Here is a 24,474-nt window from a genome sequence, read left to right as displayed (position 1 = left end):
GAATCTCATGTTCCGTTGCGTTTTTGGGGCGATGTAGTTCTCATAGCTTGTTATTTGGTTAATCGGATGCCTTCATCTCCCATCTAGAATCAGATTTCGTATGCAGTATTGTTTCCCCAGTCACCCTTATACTTTGTTCCCCCTCGTGTTTTTGGAAACACTTGTTTCGTTCATAATTTAGCCCCTGAGAAAGATAAGTTAGCTCCTCGTGCTCTCAAGTGTGTCTTCCTTGGTTATTCTCGTGTTCAGAAGGGATATCGTTGTTACTCACCTGATCTTCGTAGGTACTTTATGTCCTCTGACGTCACATTTTTTGAGTCTAAACAGTCTAAACCTTTCTTTACCTCTTCTGACCACTTTGATATATCTGAGGTCTTACCTATACCGACCTTTAAGGAGTCTACTATAGCTCCTCCTTCACCTTCCGCCACAGAAGTCTTACCCATTCCAACCGTTGGGGAGTCTAGTGTGGCTCCTCCTAGACTCCCCGCCACATGAACACCACTCTTGACATATTATCGTCGTCCGCACCCAGCATCAGGCCTAGCTGATTCACGTCCTGCACTGACCCTGCTCCAACTGCGAACTTGTCTCTTCCTAGTACACCGATTGCACTTCGGAAAGGTATACAGACCACCCTTAATCCTAATCCCCATTATGTTGGTTTAAGTTATCACCGTTTGCCATCACCCTATTATGCTTTTCTATCTTCTTTGTCCTCTGTTTCCATCCCTAAGTCTACAGGTGAAGCATTGTCTCATCCAGGATGGCGACAAGCTATGATTGACGAGATGTTTGCTTTACATACGAGTGGTACTTGGGAGCTCGTCCCTGTTCCTTCAGGTAAATCTACTGTTGGTTGTCGTTAGGTGTATGCAGTCAAGGTTGGTCCGGATAATAAGGTTGATCGTCTTAAGGCTCGTCTTGTTGCCAAGGGATATACTCAGATATTTGGGCTTGATTACAGTGATACCTTCTCTCCCGTGGCTAAGATAGCATCAGTCCGCCTTTTTCTACCCATGGTTGCTGTTCGCCATTGGCCCCTCTATCAGCTGGACATTAAGAATGCTTTTTTATACGGTGACCTTGAGGATGAAGTTTATATGGAGCAACCACTTGGGTTTGTTGCTCAGGGGGAGTCTCGTGGCCTTGTATGTCGCTTGCGCCGGTCACTTTATGGTCTAAAATAGTCTCCTCGAGCTTGGTTTGGTAAGTTCAACACAGTTATCCAGGAATTTGGCATGACTCGGAGTGAAGCTGATCACTCTGTATTCTATCGGCATTCTGCTTCGAGTCTCTGTATTTATCTGGTGGTCTATGTTGACGACATTGTTATTACCGGCAATAACCAGGATGGTATTACTAAATTGAACCAACATCTCTTTCAACACTTTCAGACTAAGGATCTGGGCAAACTAAAGTATTTTCTGGGTATTGAGGTCGCTCAGTCTAGCTCAGGTATTGTGATCTCACAACGGAAGTATGCCTTAGATATTCTTGAGGAGACAGGAATGACAGGTTGTAGACCTGTTGACACTCCGATGGATCCGAATTCTAAACTTCTGCCAGGATAGGGGGAGCCTCTTAGCGATCCTACAAGATATAGGTGGTTGGTTGGTAAATTAAATTACCTTACAGTGACAAGACCTGACATTTCCTTTCCTGTGAGTGTTGCGAGTCAATTTATGGATTCTCCGTGTGATAGTCGTTGGGATGTAGTTGTTCGCATTCTTCGGTATATAAAATCAGCTCCAGGCAAAGGTTTATTGTTTGAGGATTAAGGCCATGAGCAGATCGTTGGATACTCAGATGCTGATTGGGTAGGATCACCTTCTAATAGACGTTCTACTTCTGGATATTGTATCTTAGTAGGAGGAAATTTGGTATCTTGGAAGAGCAAGAAACAGAATGTGGTTGCTCTGTCTAGTGCAGAAGCAGAATATCGAGCAATGGCTATAGCGACATGTGAGCTAATTTGGATCAAACAGTTGCTCAAGGAGTTGAAATTTGGTGAGATTAGTCAGATGGGACTTGTGTGTGATAATCAAGCTGCTCTTCATATTGCGTCAAATCCAGTGTTCCATAAGAGAACCAAACACATTGAGATTGACTGTCACTTTGTCAGAAAAAAGATACTCTCGAGAGATATTGCTATAAAGTTTGTGAAGTCGATAGATATTTTCACCAAGTCCCTCACTGGCCCTCGTATTAACTACATATTGTACCAAGCTCTGTACATATGATTTATATGCACCAGCTTGAGGGGGAGTGTTAGAATATTTATGTAAATACAAAATAGTGCTCCCTCCGTTCCAATTTATGTGAACTTGTTTGACTGGGCACGAAATTTAAGAAACAAAATGAAGGCTTTTGGAATTTGTGGTCCTAAACAAGTCCAAATGGGGCCCAGAGTATTTGTGTGGTTATAAAAGCTTCTCATTAAGGGTAGAATTATAACTTTAAGCTAAATTGTTACCAAATTTAGAAAGGGTTCATTCTTTTTGGAACGGACCAAAAAGGAAATAGGTTCACATAAACTGGAACAGAGGGAATAGTAAATAACCCTAATCCCATATGTATTAGGAGTAGGACATGTTATGTATATATATAGGGCTTATTGTATCATGTTTAACATATGAGAATAATATCAATAATATTTTTTCCCGTGCTTTCTCACATAAGTAATTAAGAACTACAGTCCTTGAACGAGACAATGAAGAAATTAAAGTGCAGTTAAATAGCTTGACGGAATCAATGAAGTATCTCACTGAGATGGTGTTTCGATTGGCTTATTTTAAGTGCTTATTGTCTTTTAAACACTTTTTTAGTTTGTGTGGTGTTTGGCAATGATAAAAAGTGCTTAAAAGCACTTACTTTTAGGCATGAAAAGTACAAAAATAAGCCAAAAGCCAAAAGTTGGGTATTACCAACTTATGGCTTTTAGCATAAAAGCTACTTTTTATAAGCCAATCCAAACACCCTCTGACTTGGTTGAAGGTTTGGTGCTTCAAAATCAACTACCAAATCCGCCACAACGTCTACACCTACTGCGTCTACCACTTCGATATCCACTAATTCAACCACATAAAGCAAGATATATTGAGAAAGGTGAAGAGTTTGAAGCTAACCAAGGCATAAGAGTACCAATGCACTTTGTCCAAGATGATAAATATTCAGATAATCAAGGTAGTGAAGAGGATAAAGCTAATAAAGACCAATATCAAAGAGATGAGGAACATGCATTGGATCCAAAACTTGAGGAATTACCACCAAAGTTTTATGACGATCCATTGGATTAACCAGCCATGTGTGTCGTTGACTTTTCGCCTTTCAGAGATGCCAAACAAGTCAGCATATTGCATCAATCCTAAAGTCCATAAAAATATGCATAAACAAGAGGAAAGATTACCTAAAAAGGAGTGGATAATGGAGAGTTTGAGTCCATGTATTGGAGAAACTAGATGTCCTCACGTCATAAATATGTATGGCTATCATCAAAATCACTATTGGCATACAAGCGATGCAATTAATGCATTCCCAAGAAGAGCGTTGATCTCCATGCTTAATTCATAGCTAGACATGGAGTTGGCTAAGTTTCATGAAGTTCTAACACCAATAACTTCATATCGTTAGTTGAAGTTTGATAGTCAATATAGAATGATTACACGGAGAAGGCATAGTAGAAAGTTGAAACTTAGAAAGTGGGATTTAGTTCGACAACATGCTAAGTTTTCTTACAATGTGAAGAAGCTCTATGATAAGCTAGCAAAGTGTAACTTGAAACCTGGTGAGCATTGGGTCCTCATTCTTTATTATAGCAAATCTTGCGCCATTTATGGAAGTTGTTAGACTCAAAGGATGAGTTTTTTCAACTAGGGGAGAATGATGCAAGATCAAGAAGGCCAAGAATCCAAGAAATTCAAGAAGTCCAAGAATCCATCCAAGATTAGAATTTCTTTTCCTTGAAGATTAGGATTTCTTATTTCTTGTTTTCTAGCAATTTAATTCTTATTTTAGTAGGATTATATTTGTAGTTCTAGTCAAAATAGGATTGTTAGTTGGTATCCCATCCTTACTAGAATTCTCTTTTCTATTTTAGTTAGGATATGTTTTTCTTACCCTTATTCTTATTCTCGTTTACTTAGGATTAGTTTTCCTCAACTTCATCAATTTTACTCATTGTAAAACCTATTTAAAGGGCTTAATAAGCTGAAAATAATGACGGGTGATTAGTATTCTAAGCTCTTGCTTCAAAAAACGTGATTTACTTTTTATTTCACTGTTCTTCCTTTATTCAACGGTTCTTGCAATCTTGCGGGATTGAAGAACGTGGGGGTGAGGTTTATTTTCATTTTACATTCTTCTAACGTGAGTTTGAAGAACACTTTCTATAGTTTTGTGAAAAACTTTAGCGGGGTGCTTTGTTTTTCTCGCTTCTTCGTACTTGAGAGGTGCAAAACTTTGAACGTACATCATGATGACTGGTGAATTTTTGGGCTACTTCATCTGTACAAAATAGTAGAATCCTTCGAGGCTTGGCTGGCTTATTCAGCTTATCCATACATATAGTGATTTCTTGGTATCCTTGTGGTCTATGTTATGGGATTACCTATGGAATTGCTTTTTCTTATTTTGCTGTACATTCCAAGGGGCCTTTGATACTTAGAAAGTTTTCTTCCAAATAGTCATCCTAGGGGAGATAGTTCAAATCAATATAGGCCTTCCTTTCCCAAGTGCAAGATGAAAACATGTGATTCTGAGTTTCTTGCAGAGTCTCGTGTGAAAATGGACTAAGACCTCACTGAATAGTGATGCTACATATTTGTGTAATTACTGGGTGTTGAATTTGCTGGATGCTTTACTTTCATGATTGAAATGGCAGTCCAGAAAAGGGGAAGGATAATAGGAATTTGTGAACTATTATATGAAGTTTCTAGAAACTAAAAGGTCCTATCATTACTAAACACACAAAAAAAAGAAACTAAATGGTTCTTTTTATTTGAAGTATGCATATCTAGTGGAAAAGGTGGTGAGTCACACTAGGAAAGGTTGGGAGAAGATGGTGAAGAGGAGGATGAGGAGAAGTGTATCTATTTTCGAGAACCAGTTCGGATTTATGCCGGGACGGTCAACTACAGAAGCCATTCACCTTGTGAGACGATTGGTGGAGCAGTATAGGGAGAGGAAAAAGGACTTGCATGTTGTGTTTATTGACCTTGAAGCTTATGACAAAGTCCCGAGGGAGGTTCTATGAAGATGTTTGGAGGTTAGTGTTGTCCCGGTAGCGTACATTATGGTGATTAAGGACATTTTTGAGGGAGTTAAGACTCGGGTGAGGACTGCAGGAGGAGACTCAGAACATTTCCCAGTGGAGATGGAGATGGGGTTGCCCGTTTTTGTTTGCCCTAGCGTTGGATGTGCTGACATGACACATACAAGGGGAGGTGCCATGGTGTATGCTATTTGTTGATGACATGGTACTGATTGACAAGATGCGAGGCAGAGTTAACGCTAAGTTGGAAGTTTGGAGACATACATTGTGGTCTAAATGTTTTACGTTGAGTAGGTCGAAAACATAATACTTGGAGTGCAAGTTCAGTGATGGGATGCATGAACCAGAATTGGATGTGAAGATTGTTACTCAAGTCATCCGCAAAAGAGATAGTTTCAAGTATCTTGGGTCTATAATCCAAGGCAACGGGGAGATTGACGAGGATGATCGCGTTGGAGCGGGGTGGATGAAATGGAGGCTTGCTTCGGGAGTTTTGTGTGATAAGAATGTTCCACCTAGACTTAAGGGCAAGTTCTACAGAGTGGTGGTTAGACTGACTATGTTGAATGGAGCTGAGTGTTGGCCCGTCAAGAAGTCCCATGTCCAGAAGATGAAAGTAGCTAAAATGAGGATGTTGAGATGGATGTGTGGACATACCAGGAAAGACAAGATTATGAATGAAGTTATTAGGGACAAGGTAGGAGTGGCCTCCGTGGAGGACAAGTTGTGGGAATCGAGACTGAGATGGTTCGGACATTGTGAAGAGTAGATACATAGATACCCCGGTTAGGAGGTGTGAGAGGTTGACCATGGCGGGCCTGAAAAAGGGTAGGGGTAGATCAAAGAAGAATTGTGGAGAGGTGATTAGGCAGGCATGTCATTGCTTCAGCTTACCGAGGACATGACCCACGATAGGAAGGTGTGGAGGTCGAGGATTAGGGTTGTAGGTTGACAGGTAGTCGTGAGTTTCTCCTAGGCTTACTAATAGTACTAGTACTATTCTTGTATTCTCTTATTCCTGGTTCTTTATTACATGTTGTGTCATTCGCTTCCGTTACCCTATTACATTGTTGCTGCTATTGTTTGTTGCTTTGTTTTTACTGTTCCTTGAGCCGAGGGTCTATCGAAAATAACCTTTCTACCTTTATAGGTAGGGGTAAGGTCTGCGTACACACTACCCTCCCCAGCCGCTACTTGTGGGATTAAACTGGGTTTATCGTTGTTGCATATCTAGTGGAAAGCTAGTAATACTGACAACCCAATGAAAGCAGGGATTGGGATGGTGGTGGTGGGAGGATCAAACGAATAAAAAGAGATCTTCATTGTTAGGTGTTGTATTGATTCTGATCATCATAGCAATAAGTTGCCTCATTGTTTGTTCTTGTTCTTTTTCTTCACCAGGTTCTGCCGACAGAACGGTAAAATTCTGGGACCTAGAAACCTTTGAGCTCATAGGTTCAGCTGGTCCTGAGGTTAATCTTTTTATCCTTTTTGCATCTTCTCTTTGTTCGCAGTTTTCATCTTCAATAAATCAAAACAATATTGCTTCTGAGTGCTTCTCATGTTTCTTGGAAGTCTAGGGATTGTAAAAAGCTTAACTATTTGTTTATCTCAATTCTAGACATCAGGGGTGCGTTGTATGACCTTCAATCCCGATGGGAGAACCCTTCTCTGTGGTTTGCATGAGAGTTTGAAGGTAGTCTTGGGTATTTGCTGTTCCTTCAGAAATTGTTGTTCCATGTATTGTGGCATTTATGTTGTTTCCTTAAAAATTGCTCCTTTTTTTTGTAGGTATGCTCTTGGGAACCAATTAGATGTCATGATACAGTAGATGTTGGATGGTCTCGGCTGTCGGATCTTAATATTCATGAAGAGAAACTCCTTGGCTGCTCTTACAATCAAAGTTGTGTTGGAGTGTGGGTTGTGGATATTTCGGTAAAAAGTTTTCTTTTGATTGGAGTCATCTTTGACGATATACTTCTTGTTATGATTTTGAAGTAAGGTTTAATTTGTTTCATGCTTTCTTCATGCAGCGTCTTGAACCATATGCAATGGGTAATACTGCTCGATTAAATGGTCACCCTGATGTAAAACCGAATTCGGGTGGGAATTTATCCAATCTGGCGGATGATGGTACCAAAGCCAGTTCTGGTAGACTCTTGATTTCTCAAAATTGTGATCCTGTTAAAGAGACCAAATCTTTTGGAAGACTTTCAGTATCACAAAACTTGGAGCTTCAAAGAGATTCTAGGACCCTTACTAGTATGCTATTTATCTTTTTTTTTTTAATACCTTTTTCGTTTGCGTATATTTGTTAGCTTGGTACCTTGTGTCGAGATTCTTTTATTTCCTCCCATTTTGTTAGCTGATAGCATTTTTATTTGTTTCCTTCTCTGGGTTTGGCTCCCCGAAAGTTCTGACAGTCTTCACTTATCTTCTCAATGAAGCTACTGCAAGTGCACCTGGCACTCCTCAAAGAATAAATCTGAGTGTTGGTGCAAAAGCACCTCCAATTAACACCACAGCATTTCCTAATACAACTGGTCTGAAGAGGAATTCAGCTAAAGCCCAATCAGCAGCTAATTCTTCCATTGTCAATAGGTCAGAGGTCATACCCATTATTGTTCCAAGAAATAATGACCGAATGGAGCAAGTATCTGAACCCAGGAAAGAAGGAGTTGCAACAAGGGCAATGCAGCAGTCATTGCAGACAAAAGTCTCCGATTCACGGAGGTTTCCAACTTTCAAGGAAGACCTTGGGAAACCAAATGCTGTGTCACAGTTTGACATTGAAGTCCCCAAGGTTATTGAATTCAGTAGTACAGCAGACAAGAACAATTTCCCTTCAGTAATTGCTGTAGCTGCAGCAACTGAGAAGAATGTGAAGGATGACAAGAGTCTGGTCTCAGCAAAACTTGAAACGCATTCAGTACCTGAGTTATTTTCTGGAAACCAAAATGAAAATTGTGCGTATTAACTTGTCAGCCATTTTCTTTTTATCAAATACTGACATTTAGTGATTACTTTCGTCTATCCTATTGTTGTTCTATATGTGTTTGTGCTATGAAATAGCCTTTTCATTTATTTCTTTTTGTTGCCATCCACTATTTATTAACCTTTGAGTGGTAGAACTTGTATATGAATCCTTGAAAAGCAGTACCAAGTGGACTCTTTTACTAGTAGAACAAATGGATAGTAATATTAGCTGCTAATGAAATATTTGTCATAAATTATGGTTGTATACAGGAAGCCCCCTGACTTTTTCATAATATGCTCACCCTTCAAAATTATTAAATTTTGGGAAATTTGTGATCATTTTCTTAACCATTTCTATATGTAGAAAATTGCCCCTCTCTAGTAATCCTGCATCTGCCATTGATTCTACAAACGCACACACATTATGTGTGTGTGTATATATATAGATATTTGTCACCGAACAATGTTCATGCTGCCTTTTATGTCAATGCCTGCCTTGTCTGAACTCGATTAATATTTTTTGTTGTTCTTGCGGTTACTTATATTCCTAGAAGAATACACGGTGCTAGAATTTGGTCTCCCAGTTGTTTCCCTTATAGATTGGTGGCCTTCACCATCATTGCTGTACAAGGAGAAGACACTTCTTTTCTTTGAATGGTTTATTTATGCTTTTTACTGATCTTCGCTGCACTTTATTGTTTTCTTCTGTTTATGGGATTTCTTGGAAGGTAAGTGTCATTGTTTATTGGACCTTTTACCTCTTGGATCGAAATTGACCTAAGTGGAGACAAATTTGTATAGCTGAGCCAAACTAGTTCGCGATCGATTCATTGTTGTTGTTGTTATGTTGTAATTAGCAGATGGAATTTTCTTTATCCCTTTTTCTTTTCTTGAATAATGCGGATTGTGGAGTAGATATAGTTTATGAAATCTGGCAATTTTGTTTCAGATGAAACACGTGGAAATGTCATTAGTAGGAGTGCTTATCCCATAGAAGGTCAAAGAAGAGGTAAATTTTCTCTTTAATCTTGAGTCTGTTGCTGAACATTCCTATGAACGTTACTTAGTACACTATTTTTGTTAAATTAGCAAGGACACGGTCTGTTGTTGCAAATTGGGAGAGGAGAGACAGGATCCCATCTCACGAGGGTCTTGCTTCCAACAATGTTGTTGGGATAGTACCTGCTCAGAATATGCTTTCCACCAACTTGGTATTTGTCTAATCTCAGATTTCTTCTTTAGTAGTTTTACATATCTTTTAATACTTTGTTAAGCTCTCTCACACACACATATACACAAACACACACCTGCTCTGAATATGCTTTCTACCAACTTGGTATTTTTCTAAACTGAGATTTCTTCTTTAGTACTTTTACATATCTTTTAATACTTTGTTAAGCTCACACACATGCATATACACAAACACACACACATATATACACAAATTCTTTTGTGTATTGTTTTTGTTATTAATGTATAATTTCATGTTTGTTGATATGGAAAATGATGATGTGCTTCCACGGTTTTAAAGCATGTGGAGGAATTATATTTAGTTGCAAACCTGAGCCTATTTGTAGCAGTTAAATAGGTATTTGGTACTGTGAGAATACATGGGAGAAAAATCTTATATTGGTTAATATTGACAATGATACAATGAGCCCTATATATATAATACATGTCCTACTTCTAATACATATGGGATTATGGTTATTTATTACTATATAACTATCAAACTAACACTCCCCCTCAAGCTGGTGCATATAACTCATATGTACCGAGCTTGTTACATATATAACTAATACGAGGACCAGTGAGGGACTTGGTGAAAATATCAGCAAGCTGATCATTCGACTTCACAAAATTTTTAGCAATATCTCCTGAGAGTATCTTTTCTCTAACAAAGTGATAGTCAATCTCGATGTGTTTAGTTCTCTCATGAAACACTGGATTTGACGCAATATGAAGAGCAGCTTGATTATCACACACAAGTCCCATCTGACTAATCTCACCAAATTTCAACTCCTTGAGCAACTGTTTGATCCAAATTAGCTCACATGTCGCTATAGCCATTGCTCGATATTCTGCTTCTGCATTAGACCAAGCAACCACATTCTGTTTTTTGCTCTTCCAAGACACCAAATTTCCTCCGACTAAGACACAATATCCAGACGTAGAACGTCTATCAGAAGATGATCCTGCCCAATCAACATCTGAGTATCCAACAATCTGCTCATGGCCTCGATCCTCAAACAATAAGCCTTTGCCTGGAGTTGATTTTATATACCGAAGAATGCGGACAACTGCATCCCAATGACTATCACAGGGAGAATCCATAAACTAACTCACAACACTCACAGGAAAGGAAATGTCAGGTCTAGTCACTGTGAGGTAATATTTACCAACCAACCGCCTATATCTTGCAGGATCGCTAAGAGGCTCCCCGTCCTGGCAGAAGTTTAGAATTCGGATCCATCGGAGTGTCAACAGGTCTACAAACTGTCATTCCTGTCTCCTCAAGAATGTCTAAGGCATACTTCCGTTGTGAGATCACAATACCTGAGCTAGACTGAGCGACCTCAATACCTAAAAAATACTTTAATCTGCCCAGATCCTTAGTCTGAAAGTGCTGAAAGAAATGTTGCTTCAACTTACTAATACCATCCTGATCATTGCCGGTAATAACAATATCGTCAACATAAACGACCAGATAAATACAGAGATTTAAAGCAGAATGTTGATAAAATACGGGGTGATCAACTTTACTACGAGTCATGCCAAACTCTTGAATAATTGTGCTGAACTTACCAAACAAGGCTCGAGGAGACTACTTTAGACCATAGAGGGACCGGCGCAACCGGCATACAAGACCACTAGACTCCCCTTGAGCAACAAAACCAGGTGGTTGCTCCATATAAACCTCATCCTCATGGTCACCGTGAAGAAAAACATTCTTAATGTCCAACTGATTGAGAGGCCAATGGGTTCTAGGGGGAGACTTTAACACTATTAATTTTTGGAGGAGAGATTAGGGTGTAGTATGATTTCGAGGGCCATAGAGGAGTTTTCTGACTTCATCAATGATCACTTTCTCATTGATCTTCCTCTGTCAGGGGAAATGTTTACTTGGGCCAGGGCGGAGGATTCTAACTCAAGGTCTAGACTTGATAGATTTCTGATATCGCCCTCCTGGGATGAGCTGGTGCCGAATGTGCTGCAGATTCCTTTACCTAGGTTGACTTTGGATCATTTGCCTATCTTGCTAGATGGATGCAGAGGGAGGGGGGTGCGTGCTCCCTTTCGATTCGAGAACATGTGGTTGAAGGTGCCAGGATTTGGTGACAAGGTGAAAGAATGATGGACAAGCTACGGGGTATCAGGGACACCTTCATTTCGTCTTTCGAAGAAACTTAAATTGCTCAAGGGAGATATTATTAGGTGGAATAAGGAGGTTTTTGGGAGGGTAGAGGTTAAAATGAGGGAGCTTATGCATGAATTGGGGGATCTAGAGAGGGGAAGGGGCGAGGGAGCTAGATGAATCTGAGAAATAGAGATTGGGGCAGGTTAAGAGGGAAATATTCGAGTTAGCAATAACTCAGGAGACTAGTTGGCGGCAAAAATAGAGGGCGCTATGGTTAAAGGAAGACTCGAATACCAAATTTCTCCACAGGGTGGCGGTTGCAAATCGAAGGAGAAACTTCATAGAGTCCTTAGTTGTGGATGGGGTGAGGATTGAGGGAGAGGAGGAGGTAAAAGGGGCGACAATGGGGTTTTATGAGAATTTATACAAAGAGGAAGTTAGTTGGAGGCCGACTTTGGGGGGAATAGAGTTCAACCACATAGGGGAGGGAGACAACGAGTGGCTAGAAAGGGCTTTCGAGGAGGAGGAGGTGCACAAGACTGTGTGGAGTTGTGCTGGTGATAAAGCTCCCGGCCTTAATGATTTATCTTTAGCCTTCTTCCAGCTCTGTTGGGACACCCTCAAGGGGTAAATGATGGAAGCCATTGAATACTTCATGTGAATTGTGTTTTCGAGAGAAGTATCAATGCTTCTTTTATTATTATTGTGCCTAAGAAAGAAGGTGCATCTTGTATTAGTGACTACAGGCCTATTAGTCTCGTGGGGAGTATTTACAAGATTATTTCTAAAGTGCTTTCCAATAGACTCAAGAAGGTTCTTGACGTGTCTGTTTCGTCCTCCCAGAATGCGTTTGTGGAAGGTAGGCAGATTCTGGATGCCGCTTTGGTGGCAAATGAACTTGTAGACTCCAGAAGAAAAAATAGAGATCCCGTCTTACTATGCAAGTTAGACCTTGAGAAGGCTTTCGACCATGTCAATTGGGAGTTCCTGGATTTCATTATGATGCGGATGGGGTTTGGGGCAAGATGGAGGGGATGGATCAAGTTCTGCATTTCCTCAGTCAGATTCTCTGTCCTGGTTAATGGTAGCCCGTGTGGTTTCTTTGGCAGCTCCAGGGGTTTCAGGCAAGGAGACCGACCCCCTATCCCCCATGCTATTCATTCTAGTGGTGGATGCTTTAAGTAAAATGATGGATCGAGCGGCGGGCGGAGGCTTCTTGAGAGGATTCTCTGCTCCGATCGGGGTGCCCAGTGCTCGAAGAGTCTCTCATTTGCTTTTTGTGGATAACAACCTGGTTTTCTCTGATGCCGATATGGATCAGTTGACCTACCTGAAGCATGTCCTACAGTGGTTTCAGATAGTGTCAGGTCTCAAAATCAACCTCGGCAAGTGTGAGATTTTCCCGGTGGGTGAGGTTGCTAACATTGATGCTTTGTCTTATATTCTCATATGTAAGGTGGGCTCCCTTCCCACTACTTACCTGGGTCTCCCATTGGGCGCTTCGCATAAGGATATTACGGTTTGGAATCTTGTGATCGAAAGGGTTGAAAAAAGATTAGCAGGCTGGCAGAAACGGTATTTGTCAAAAGGCAGAAAGGAAGTGCTTATTAAAGCACTTTATCGAGTATGCCCACCTATTAGTTGTCCTTGTTGTTGCAAGCTCCTGTGAGCATCACATAAAAACTGGAGCGACTTCAAAGGAATTTTCTTTGGGATGCAGCGAATGGAACTAGAAAGTATCATCTAGTGAATTGGCAGACAATCACTTCCCCGAAAAAGTGGGGTGGACTTGGAGTAAAAGATCTTAAGGTATTCAATAGAGCTTTGTTAGGGAAATGACTGTGGAGATTCAGGATAGAAGAGCATGCTTTATGGAGGGAGGTCATAGTAGAAAAGTACGATTCCACGGGAGGGGGTTGGAGGACCAAGGCAATCACAACACCTTTCGGGTGTGGCATGTGGAGGAGCATAATGAAGAATTGGGAATCCTTCAGTGGCAACATCTCTTACCGGGTGGGAGATGGAAGGAGAATAATTAGCTTTTGGAATCATAGGTGGTGTGGAGAGGATACTCTGAGGGTCTCCTTCCCCACGTCTTCAAAGTTCAACCAGAAGGAATTGCTGGTCCAACAGAGTCGTAAGGAACATGCAGGGGGTAGTATGGGACCTCTCATCTAGAAGGAACATGCAAGATTGGGAGATTGGGGAGCTCCAAGATTTATTGACACTACTATATGGGCAAGACAGGCCTCAACCATCTTGTGATTCTTGGAGATTGGGTTTGCGTGGCGATGGTCTGTTCACTGTAAAGTCCTTTTACCAGAGTATGTTGGTGAGAGAGGAGGCCTTTTTTCCATACTACTCGATCTGGATTCCTAAGGCGCCCACGAAGGTGTGCTTTTTTGCATGGCTAGCGGTGAGGGGAGTGATTTTGACTGTTGAGAATCTGTGAAAGAGGGGAATTGCACTTGTTAGTTGGTGCTATATGTATAAAAGCTCAGGGGAAGAAGTTGATCATCTTTTGTTGCATTGCCCTGTGTCCTCCGCCTTGTGGAGGGCGATCCTGAACCTTTTTGGTGTTCAATGGGTGATGCGAAGCACTATAAAGGAAATGTTATATAGCTGGGCCGGTTTTCGTAGAAGAAGAAAGCAAAAGACGTGGAAGTTCGCTCCGTTAGCTCTCATGTGGATAGTTTGAGGGGAGAGAAATAGGAGAGCTTTTGAGAGGATTGAGTCTCCTTTTTCACATCTTAAGAACAGTCTTTTATCTTTGATTGCTTTTTGGTGCACTCATATAACCCCTATTTGTATAGTAGATTGTGCGTCTTTTGTAGAGAATCATGTTTTGATGTAAATTCTCTACTTTTTGGTATACTTCTTGTATACGGGAGTTCTCTCCCTTTTGATTAATACAATTTACCTTATCAAAAAAAAAAGTTCCCCTTCAGAATTTTCTCGGTTGATATAGCATCTATCACTGCACACCAGTCAAAGAAACTTTCTTTCGATACTTGGCGCTCGAAACTTTTTTGTGTAGCTCCCTCTTAGCCCCTTTTCTGGTAATTCTGAAATAAGATTTAGTTGTAAAAGATTTTGCCCCCACCTCCTCCATATCTTCTTATCTCCGTCCTCATTCCCTGTATCGTAGTTATATTCTCTATAAAAGAAATCATTCCCCATTTTATAGCTATATTTTGTATAAAAGAAATCATTCCACATTTTATAGTTATATTTTTGTAAAAGAAAATCTCTACTTCGTGCCATTCCTAATCTTGAATAGCCTTACTAAAACTTTCATCTCATATGACCCCATTATCGTCTCGTCTCATGTAATCAGCTATCATAGCATTTCTCTGTTTAACTTCTGAATATTTGTGGGATATGGATTCTCCATGCATATCCCCCTCGCACCATACGTTCTCCAAAACCTTACCCTCAAGCCATTACCCACCCTTTTATGATCCCTTCCACAGACTCACTCCATAAATATTTACTCCCTTATCAGAAATCATAAATTATAAATAGTGCCATAGTAGTATATGTTGACTTCTCAGTAAAGCATTCTCCTCTTAAGTGTATCGCCACCGTTCCAACATTCCAGTGTTAAAAGTGATTCCTAATCCCTTTTCTCACATGGGGATGTAATCTTTTTCCACTCTACTACGTGATATTTCTTTTCTCCCTCCTTTCCTCCCATAGAAAATATCTCATCCTCCTACTTCTTTGCAACACCTATAGGAATACGAAATAAGGATATAAAATAGGTCGGTATGTTGGAGAGGTTCGGCTTTAATAATGTTATCTTTCTTCCTCCGATATTTTCTTTTCCATTCACTGCATCTTTTCTCCAACTTCCCAACAACCGGCTGCCAGAATTCTTTATTTTTGTATTTATACTCTCGAGGCAAGCTTTACACGATGAGTAGTGCACTACATTCCAATATGGTTGTTTTGTGCTCCTCCTACCGTATACTTTATATAACAATTGTGTTTGGATTGAATGTTTCCCAAAAATAGATCACTATTAGCAACCTTTTGTTTTTAGAATTGTGAGAATGCACGGGAGAAAAATCTATTTTTTAATAATGATATTTTGCTCCTACTATATATGGGGACTAGAACATATTCTACTCTTATTACATATGGGACTAGGACTATTTACACATACTATCTAACACTCCCCCTCAAACCGACACATACAAACCATACGTACCGAGCTTGTTACATATGTAACTAATGCGAGATGAAAATATCTGCAAGTTGATCATTCGACATAAAGGCCACTAGACTCCCCCTGAGCAACAAATCCAGGTGGTTGCTGATAAACATAAGTTGACCGAAAAGTCGCCAGAAAAATTTGAAAATAGTGAGACTAATCCGAATTCCACACTGCATAATAGGTTCTAAAACACCACTACAAAACAGTAACTTTTCTAGAAATTACTGTTCATGCCAAAACTCACTGTTCACGGGGAAAAAGTGCACTGTTCATGTCTGAAAAAATAAAAATCGTCAGAATTTGATGTAATTTATATGGGTAGGCTCGAACCGCAAGACGAGTAAGTTGGCCTAAAGAAATTGTCAAAAAGTGGTCGGAATGGCTCAAACGCGCAGGAAAAGTTACTATAGCTCGCCGGAACCCTACTTCTGGCAGCGCGTGGAGGCGTGAAGGACTTTCTGCCGGGGCGATTGACTGGGGTAGTGTTGGCTTTCGCACGACAGTACCAATAAGAGATAACACAAATCAATCTTGAGTCGTCAACCGGAAATACGCACGGTGACTGACTTTTCTATTTCGATGGGACTGGGGTTTTTGGGGTTTGATTGCATAAGGATTTCTGATCTAATGGTGGTACAAGTATATGCACAGTACCATGTAGCAGTGATGAACCCTGTGAACAAGACGATGTTGCTGGAAAATTGGACCGCAATGAGTTCTTTCTTCTCGGATGTCGCTGGAATGATGTACAACTATAATTTTCTCAGTGAAGCTCGGATTACTCCTATTATTTATGGGACTAGGACTATTTACACATAACTATCTAACAGGAATTATCCATCAAACCTCAACCTTATTAATTCTATATTTCATTATTACCTCAACCTTATTAATTCTATATTTCATTAAATACTATAATAGTTCTCTAAAAAACATGCACTAAATCTAAGTTTGTAGAATAATACAACATAGAAACCAGTAAAAAGTTAATAGTAATTTTACATTTTGGAAAAATTACATGAGATATAAAGAATTGTAGAGAAAATTTCAAACATTATAATAGAAGACATAAAATATGTGAAAAGTGGAAAGGAAAAATAACCTAGAAATAAAGATGGTAGAAATATCAATCAGTTGGTACGTGGTAAAAAGTCAAGCACAATTAAGATGACATGCCGTATTGTTTGCTCCTCTGCTCTAACCTACCTAATCGTTTATGATCCAAGGAAGAGAATATACGGTGCTTTATTTTGGGGAATGGATAGTAAGAGATTGACCTAGAATATGCAGACATTTTTTGATCTCTGTCATTACTCATTAGTTTTGGTTGGTAGCTTGAATGCACTCTTCCTAGCTATTGCAGAAAAATATTGAATATTGCAAGACTTTAGATAGACAATACTTTCTATGGCTATGTAGACACAATATAAGGCCAGAACTTGTAGATCCCCAATAAAACTGCTAGTTTTTTGAAAGACTTCGGGATGATGTGAAGTTATGTATATTTCTATATCACTTTCCTAATGCAGATTTTAACTCATCTTTCGTTCCTTTCTGCTTGTATGAAAAAAGAGAGGGCATCCTTCGTCAGCTGAAAGTGTAACAGTTTCTGCTACAGATGAGGATACCATCACTGACTTGTTGGAACAGCATGACCAATTTGTTGGCTTAATGCAATCTCGTTTGGCCAAATTACAGGTAACTAATAATACAACTGAAGCAAAATGACTTACTAATGGTGTTTTTAGACGTTCTGATTTGTGATGTGAGTGTTAGTACACTCTTTATGCTATGATTTCTAATCTTTGGTTGTGCTCTACAACTTACAGTTTGGAAAGACGTAAAAAGGTTTTTTATGGAATAATGAGCTTTGGAGGATTAATGGATCTGCATGTAAGGTTAATGGGTCATTGACTTGCAGCACAATCAATCCTGTTTTGAGCACTTCAATGTTCTCAGAATTAGTATAAGTAGAAAAAAGTTCAACTGTAAGCATGCTTGATTTAAAGGCAAAATCTTCTCATGCACTATAACGAGTATTAGAGGTCTCGAACAGACTCTTTGCTATATGTTACACATCATTGGCTATGTCTCCTACAAATTCATTTGGATGTCTTTTTCAGTATTTTACTTGAACGCATGCTTCTAAGTTTTAACCATTCTCTTTCCAAAATAGGTAGATCCTCACTAAATCCCTTTTTCTAGCTAGTTTCGGATTGAGGCATGCTTGATTCATTGCCTGATATGTTCTTCACTTAATCGTTTTATTAACCTGGACTTTGGAATGATAAGAATCCCATTACTGCTGTCTGTGAGGATGATCTTTTCTAGTTTAGAGTGTTGTACTTGTACCTGGCCAACATAGAAATGTTAGCATTGCTTTTCAATGCTTCTTGGTGTGGTGAAAAGTAAGTTTTTACAGATGCCATGGCTTTTAAATGACTGTCAGATCGATTCATATCTGTCTAATATGCTACAAAGTGTGTTAACACAACATACTACCTGTATGGCTAGTGCATCTCTGTCAAATGAGATTCAGAGATATGGACAATCTGGTATGTTAAGGAGAAAGGAGAGACACCAGACTTGATCTGGTGCCCCAATTATGGGATACCATTGGAGGGTTCAGAGAGAATTCTGTTGGCAGCTGATGATGTATGCTATGCTTATCCTGAACACAGGTTCATGAGAAGGTGGCTTTTCCATATTTAGGTCAATAACTCAGTGTAGCATTTGTGGAAGAGAATGTTAAAGGATTGCATTTCAATTTGTTACATTTATAATCCCTTCCACTATTTTACCTGACAAGAAAATGAGATATATACTGACCTAGGGCTTTGGTCTAGTGGTACGAGCGCATCACGGGATATGTGTGCTAGGCCCATGCAAAAGCCTGGTGTTTAAATGGAGAGAGGTAGAGGAGCGAGCTCATTATCCTCCGAGTTTCGAACCGTGCCCCATTGACCTTCGAAGATTTCTCTTGTTTTAATGACGCCTATTTGACAGGATGAACATGTGTCCCTCAGTTTATTGGTGTTTTCTTTTCCTGGGACATGAGTATCTATGTCATAAGACTTAATCCCTTTTTGCACATTATAAGTTGAAATTATGATAATTAATACTTAAAATTTCAAAAGGATGGTCCAATTGGAGAGACGAGAAAAGGATGAAGAGCAGTACCAATCATTTGCTGCCAATTGATTAAGTAGTTCGTTGCCAGTTGGTTATAAAAGTGTGATCTAGGCAATAAAACATTGGTGTCGCGACCCAAAATCCCAACCAAAGGTTTGTGTTGGCGTCTAACCTATTTGCTAAGCAAGCCAACACATTCACAATAAGCAATGAAACAAGAGTAAACGGTTAACAACACAATATCATAAATAAGGGTAAAAGCTCCTATAACAACGTAGTAAGTCTAATACCTTCCAATACTGGTGTCAATAAGTACATGAGCTTCTAAGAGTACTAAATACAAAGTCTGAAATGAAGTACAACACTGTCTGTGATTCAAGATCAAGAAGGCCAAAAATCCAAGAAATTGAAGAAGTCCAAGAATCAATTCAAGATTAGTATTTCTTTTCCTTCAAGATTAGGATTTCTTTTCTTTAAAGATTAGGATTTCTTAACTCTTGTTTTAGTAGGATTATATTTATAGTTCTAGTCAAATTAGGATTGTTAGTTGGTAGTCCATTCCTACCAGAATTCTTTTTCCTATTTTAGTTAGGATAGGTTTTCTTAGCCTTATTTTTATTCTAGCTTAATTAGGATTAGGTTTCCTTAACCTCATCAATTTTACTCATTGAAAAACCTATTTAAAGGGCTCAATATGCTGAAAATAAACATTGGTGATTGATTTTACTAAGTTTTTGCTTCAATAACGTGATTTCTCTTTTATTTGATTCTTCTTCCTTTATTCAACGCTTCTTGCAATTTTGTGGGATTGAGGAAGGAGCGGGTAAGGTTCGTTTCATTTTACATTCTTCTGACGTGAGTTTGAAGAACGCTTTGACTTTTGTGAAAAACTTTAGCGGGATGCTTTTGTTTTTCTCTGTTATTTGGGCTTGAGAGGTGTAAAACCTTGAAAGTATATCAGTCTGACACAAGTAAACAATAGAAATGATAATAAGGGTGACTCCATGGTCTGCGAACAGGTATGCAACACTACCTCGAGTCTCGAAGATGTCCAAGCTAGTCATCCCTCTTAACATCGCTATGACCAACGTTTGAACTTGCACAAGAAGTGTAAAAGTGTAGTATGAGTACAACCGACCCAATATACTCAGTAAGTATTGAGTCTAGCCTCGAGCAGGCAATAACGATGCTATGACAAGACACTTACCATATAAATCTGTATAGTTAATAAGCAAGAGAAGTAGCAAGAGAAATAATAATAATAACGACAAAAATAAAGGCGGGAAATGGTAAAAAGGATCAAATAAAGAAAATAGAAACCACGTTTCTCAACTTAAAGCACCCAAATCCTTCTCAACAGCTCAAACCCAAGAGGGTAAAACAATATCGGGAACAATATAGCCCAAATCCACTAAGGAAGTCAATGTCATAAGTTAAACACCATAATTCATACCATATGCGTTGGGGCGCACAACCCAATCCAACACAAAAGCTGTTGCAGCGGCAACCCGATCCCATGGCCATATTGATGCGGCGAGTAACCCGGTCCTATCATAACAATGTTGCGGTGAGCATGGCATATTACAGAAACATCCAACAAACAACCAAACATGGCAAGAGTCATATTATGATATCAAAGAGAATGGATAAACATAATCATTACGGAAAAGATGAACATGAACAAGGTGTGCTAGGCAATCCAATACCCAAGAGCTAATCTCTCTTGTATATCTCAACAAGAACTCAAACAAGGTCATTAACACTTGAACAATCAAGTAGTCACATAATCCAACATAACATAAAGGAATAAGGCATGAAATAAGTAAGGACATGAATAAAACTTGCTTTAACCCATGATAACACATATACACTCGTCACCTTGCATATACCCTGCCCTAACACATTTATCACATAGCAAGTAAAGCATTTACAACCTAATTCCCTCACGTTAAGGTTAACCACCGTATTTACCTCCTTCCCTCTAGTACAAGCCTCCAAACCACTCGAATCTAGTCAAATAATACTCAAATAAGTAAATACAAGCTTAAGAAATCCCTCCTAATACTAAAAAGGTTCGATCTTTATCATATTTGAAAAAGTCAACAAAAGTCAACCCGAACCCACTTGGTCGAAATAAAAAATGAAGACCAGATTCCGATTACCCAATCATCTCCGAGTCCAAATATGTGATTAGTTTCGAGATCAGACCTCAAATCGAGGTCTAAATTTCTAAAATACACAATCTTAAGTTGCTACCTAAAAATCCTATTTCTACTCCTTAAAATCCTTGACTTAGGGGTGAAAATCTATGGGCAATAATGAAAATTAACCAAAACAAAGTTAAAATCACTTAACCTATGAGGCTGTGAAGAAAATCCTCTCAAAAATCGCCTTCTTGCGAAGTATAAGTCTCAAAAATGGAATAAAATGAGCTAATTTCGGAACTCTTCCGTTTATAACCAGCTGCAGATACCACAATTGCAAACTATTGTTCGCAGTTGCGAAGCTCACAGATACGATCCAGTGGTTGCAAATGTGAGGGCCACTTCAGTCACTAAAGTCGAAAATGTGAGCAATTGCGAAGCTGAGCCCCCCTTCCCAAATGTCACAAATGCAAACCTCGCATTTGTGAGATGTGATGACTGCAGCACCAACAATGGAAAAACTTATAGAAAGAGCCCGAAACCAATCCGAAATTCACCCGAGCTTCTTGGGACCCGATCCAAACATTCAAACAAGTATATAAACCTTACATGAACTCGCTCGTAAGCTCGAAACATTAAACTAACATCAAAATTCAACAATCAAACATCAAAACTCGAGAATTCACATGTTCATAATTCAAATTGTCAACTTTATACTATTAGCGCCAAAACAGCCTTGGGTCACCCGTGACCCAAATCAACATACGTACGTTGTCTAAAATCATCATAGAACCTACCAGAATCATCAAAACGATCCGGAGTCGTTTACCAAGAATGTTGACTGTGGTCAACTCCAACACATACAAGCTTTTGAATCAAGATTTCTTTTATTAAAACACATCTAAACGTTCCGAAAATCTAAACGAACCATACACACATATCATATATCATCCAATGATGCTATTCAAGGCTCAAATCACGAAACAGAAAGGTAGAACTCAAAACGACCTATCAGGTCGTTACAATTGGTGAAGCAAAAAAAAAAGTGATCTAGGCATTAAACATTCGATTCTTGCAACCTTCAATGACTGTAAACGTTTGTTCGGTGAAAAAAACCCGTTAGTGAAGCCAGAGAGATTGCAAAGAGTGATATTCATTGTAAAAATATATGCATTTGAAGCTCTCTTAACTAAGTTGCTCTATCTTGAGATGATGAGCCTATGGGATATGTAGCATTCTCAGCGGACATTGTAATCACTAAGACATGAAGGATGAACATGTGTTCCTGTTAACAACACCTGTTTGACAGGATGAATGTGTTCCTCAAGGTCATTGGTTTTCTTCTCCTGGAACATGAGTATGTGTGTCATAAGACTAGATCCCTTTTTTGTATAATGAAGTTTAGATTATGATTATTAATAAAATTTCTAAAGGATGGTCCAGTTGGAGAGACGAGAAAAAGATGAAGAGTACCAATCATTGGTTGTCAATTGATTAAGCTATTGCCACCAGTTGGTTAAATAAAATGCGATTTATGCAATTAAACATTTGTGAAGCAAGAGAAATTATGAAAAGAAATTGTTTGTAAAAATATGTGCTTCTGAATCTCTTGTAACTTAGTTTCTCTATCTTGAGATGATCAGCCTATGGGATATGTAGCCTGCTTTTTCTCAGGGGACGTTTCTAATCACTAAGACTCACAGGTGAAGGTTTCTCCTCAAGAGTCTGCTAACTCGAATATTGTATTCTTTTTCTTGCAGGTTGTCTGTCAGTACTGGCAAAGGCATGACATTAGAGGGGCACTTAGTGCAATGGAGAAGATGGCAGATACTGCTGTAAGTGTCTCTTTTCTATGCCCTATCCTCAAGCTTGATATTTACCTTTGTAACACGATGTGGTTCCTTTCTGATGCATAATACAGGTGCTTGCTGATGTAATTAGCTTTTTAACAGAGAAAAATGATATTATTACATTAGAGATTTGCACGTGCCTTCTACCACTCCTTGTGGGAATGCTTGAGAGCAGCTTGGATAGGTACAAATTTAAGCTTGAACCTTTCTTTTGTCTGTGCTATAATTTTTTAGTGTGGTTCTCATTTTATTTTATGGACATTCTTTAGGCATCAGGATATTTCACTGAATATGCTGCTCAAATTTGTTAAAGTATTTGGTTCAGTGATTTATTCTTCATTGTCTGCGCCAGCATCAGTTGGTGTTGATATTGAGGCAGAGCAAAGGTACCATCTTATATTTTCTTATACTTCCATTCTTTTGTATTTCTAATTTGAATACTTTTCTTATTGATAATAAAGGATGGATCGCTACAATCTTTGTTTTGTTGAGCTTGAAAAAGTCAAACATTGGCTGCCCACTCTTACAAGGTGCGTCGATGCATCTTTAGCCAGTGGCTTTGGTCCAAATGTTACATAACAAAATTTGCTCTTGCTGCTTTTATTTATTTAATTTTTTTTTAAAATTCTTCGTTTCACTCAGAAGGGGAGGGTCCATTGCCAAGTCCGCACAAGAGCTGAGTCTAGCACTTCAAGATGTTTCGTGAGTTAAGGGCAGTATTGCTTGGATTAGTAAGAGTTATATTTTGGACAATAACCGTGATATTGCTCATATGGAGTGGCTTTTGGAGCTCTAGAGCGGCCTGCACTGTATGTTTTTTTACCTTGCAGAGCTAGCGTCCTGTATGTATATTCCTGCCAAGATGAAAACATTGACGACTCATTCTTTGATTAACTGATTGGTGATAGCTAGGGGACAACTGCTCTGCACTGCTGCTGCTCCAAATGTCGCTGGTGGTTGAACCTGCACGGTGGAGGATCCATCATATTTATTCTCATCTAACCCTGAATACCTGATATTCACATGTTGATTTGTAATTATAGGCTACTTGAGTAAAATCATGTATCCATATGATAATTTCTGTATCAATACAAGGGTGTCTAAGCCAAGTGAAATCTGGAAAATCTTGTCAGTTATACGGCCTTTCTAACCAGTCTCGGGCATGACACAAAGGATGGTGTGAAATCTACGTTACAGCTTGTATTTGAAAAAAAAAATGCAAATTGTCTTTGCTAGTGTTGGTTATAATTTCTCATTTCTCATCTAATTACATTTGCTGTTGGCTGGATTAGATACTAGTGAACGCGCATGCGCGAGCAAGTGTATAGTTTCAGAAGAGTCTCCAAGACCAGAATTTTACTTTTGGACTATTCCTTTAGCAGTCGTTTGGTTGGTGCGATAACGATAATATCTCAGGAGAAAATATGGGATTATTTTATCTTGTGTTTGGTTATGGATATTAATTAGTCTCGGGAATCATTTTGTATTAATATGGTGGGATTAGCTATACCATATATATAACG

The 24,474-nt window shown here is 39.1% G+C and overlaps 1 protein-coding gene across 4 annotated transcripts in view; it reads left to right on the top strand.

Moving 5' to 3' along the window:
* The window catches only part of LOC107793987 (katanin p80 WD40 repeat-containing subunit B1 homolog KTN80.4-like), a 29,783-nt gene extending 5,577 nt beyond the window's left edge, over positions 1 to 24,206 (top strand). The window contains exons 6-19 of one of the 4 annotated variants that reach the window (XR_012700186.1): positions 6,674 to 6,744; positions 6,894 to 6,968; positions 7,064 to 7,207; positions 7,306 to 7,534; positions 7,720 to 8,238; positions 9,198 to 9,257; positions 9,338 to 9,459; positions 17,398 to 17,523; positions 22,862 to 22,936; positions 23,023 to 23,135; positions 23,221 to 23,337; positions 23,413 to 23,481; positions 23,597 to 23,760; positions 23,860 to 24,206. Coding sequence is in view for 2 of the 4 variants with exons in the window: in XM_016616434.2 (XP_016471920.1) it covers positions 6,674 to 6,744; positions 6,894 to 6,968; positions 7,064 to 7,207; positions 7,306 to 7,534; positions 7,720 to 8,238; positions 9,198 to 9,257; positions 9,338 to 9,459; positions 17,398 to 17,523; positions 22,862 to 22,936; positions 23,023 to 23,135; positions 23,221 to 23,337; positions 23,413 to 23,481; positions 23,594 to 23,657 (1,784 nt within the window). In the remaining 2 variants the exon portion in view is untranslated. Of the gene's footprint in view, positions 1 to 6,673; positions 6,745 to 6,893; positions 6,969 to 7,063; positions 7,208 to 7,305; positions 7,535 to 7,719; positions 8,239 to 9,197; positions 9,258 to 9,337; positions 9,460 to 17,397; positions 17,524 to 22,861; positions 22,937 to 23,022; positions 23,136 to 23,220; positions 23,338 to 23,412; positions 23,482 to 23,593 lie in introns of all 4 variants that reach the window. The other 3 variants (XR_001649851.2, XM_016616435.2, XM_016616434.2) reach the window with 3 other exon arrangements.
* Positions 24,207 to 24,474: the final 268 nt, after the last annotated feature.

This window comes from Nicotiana tabacum, chromosome 16 (assembly GCF_000715075.1).
Source record: "Nicotiana tabacum cultivar K326 chromosome 16, ASM71507v2, whole genome shotgun sequence".
In the NCBI taxonomy this organism is placed as follows: domain Eukaryota; kingdom Viridiplantae; phylum Streptophyta; class Magnoliopsida; order Solanales; family Solanaceae; genus Nicotiana; species Nicotiana tabacum.
The sequence above is the reverse complement of the archived record's forward strand: the minus strand, read 5'-3'. Positions and strand labels throughout refer to the sequence as shown.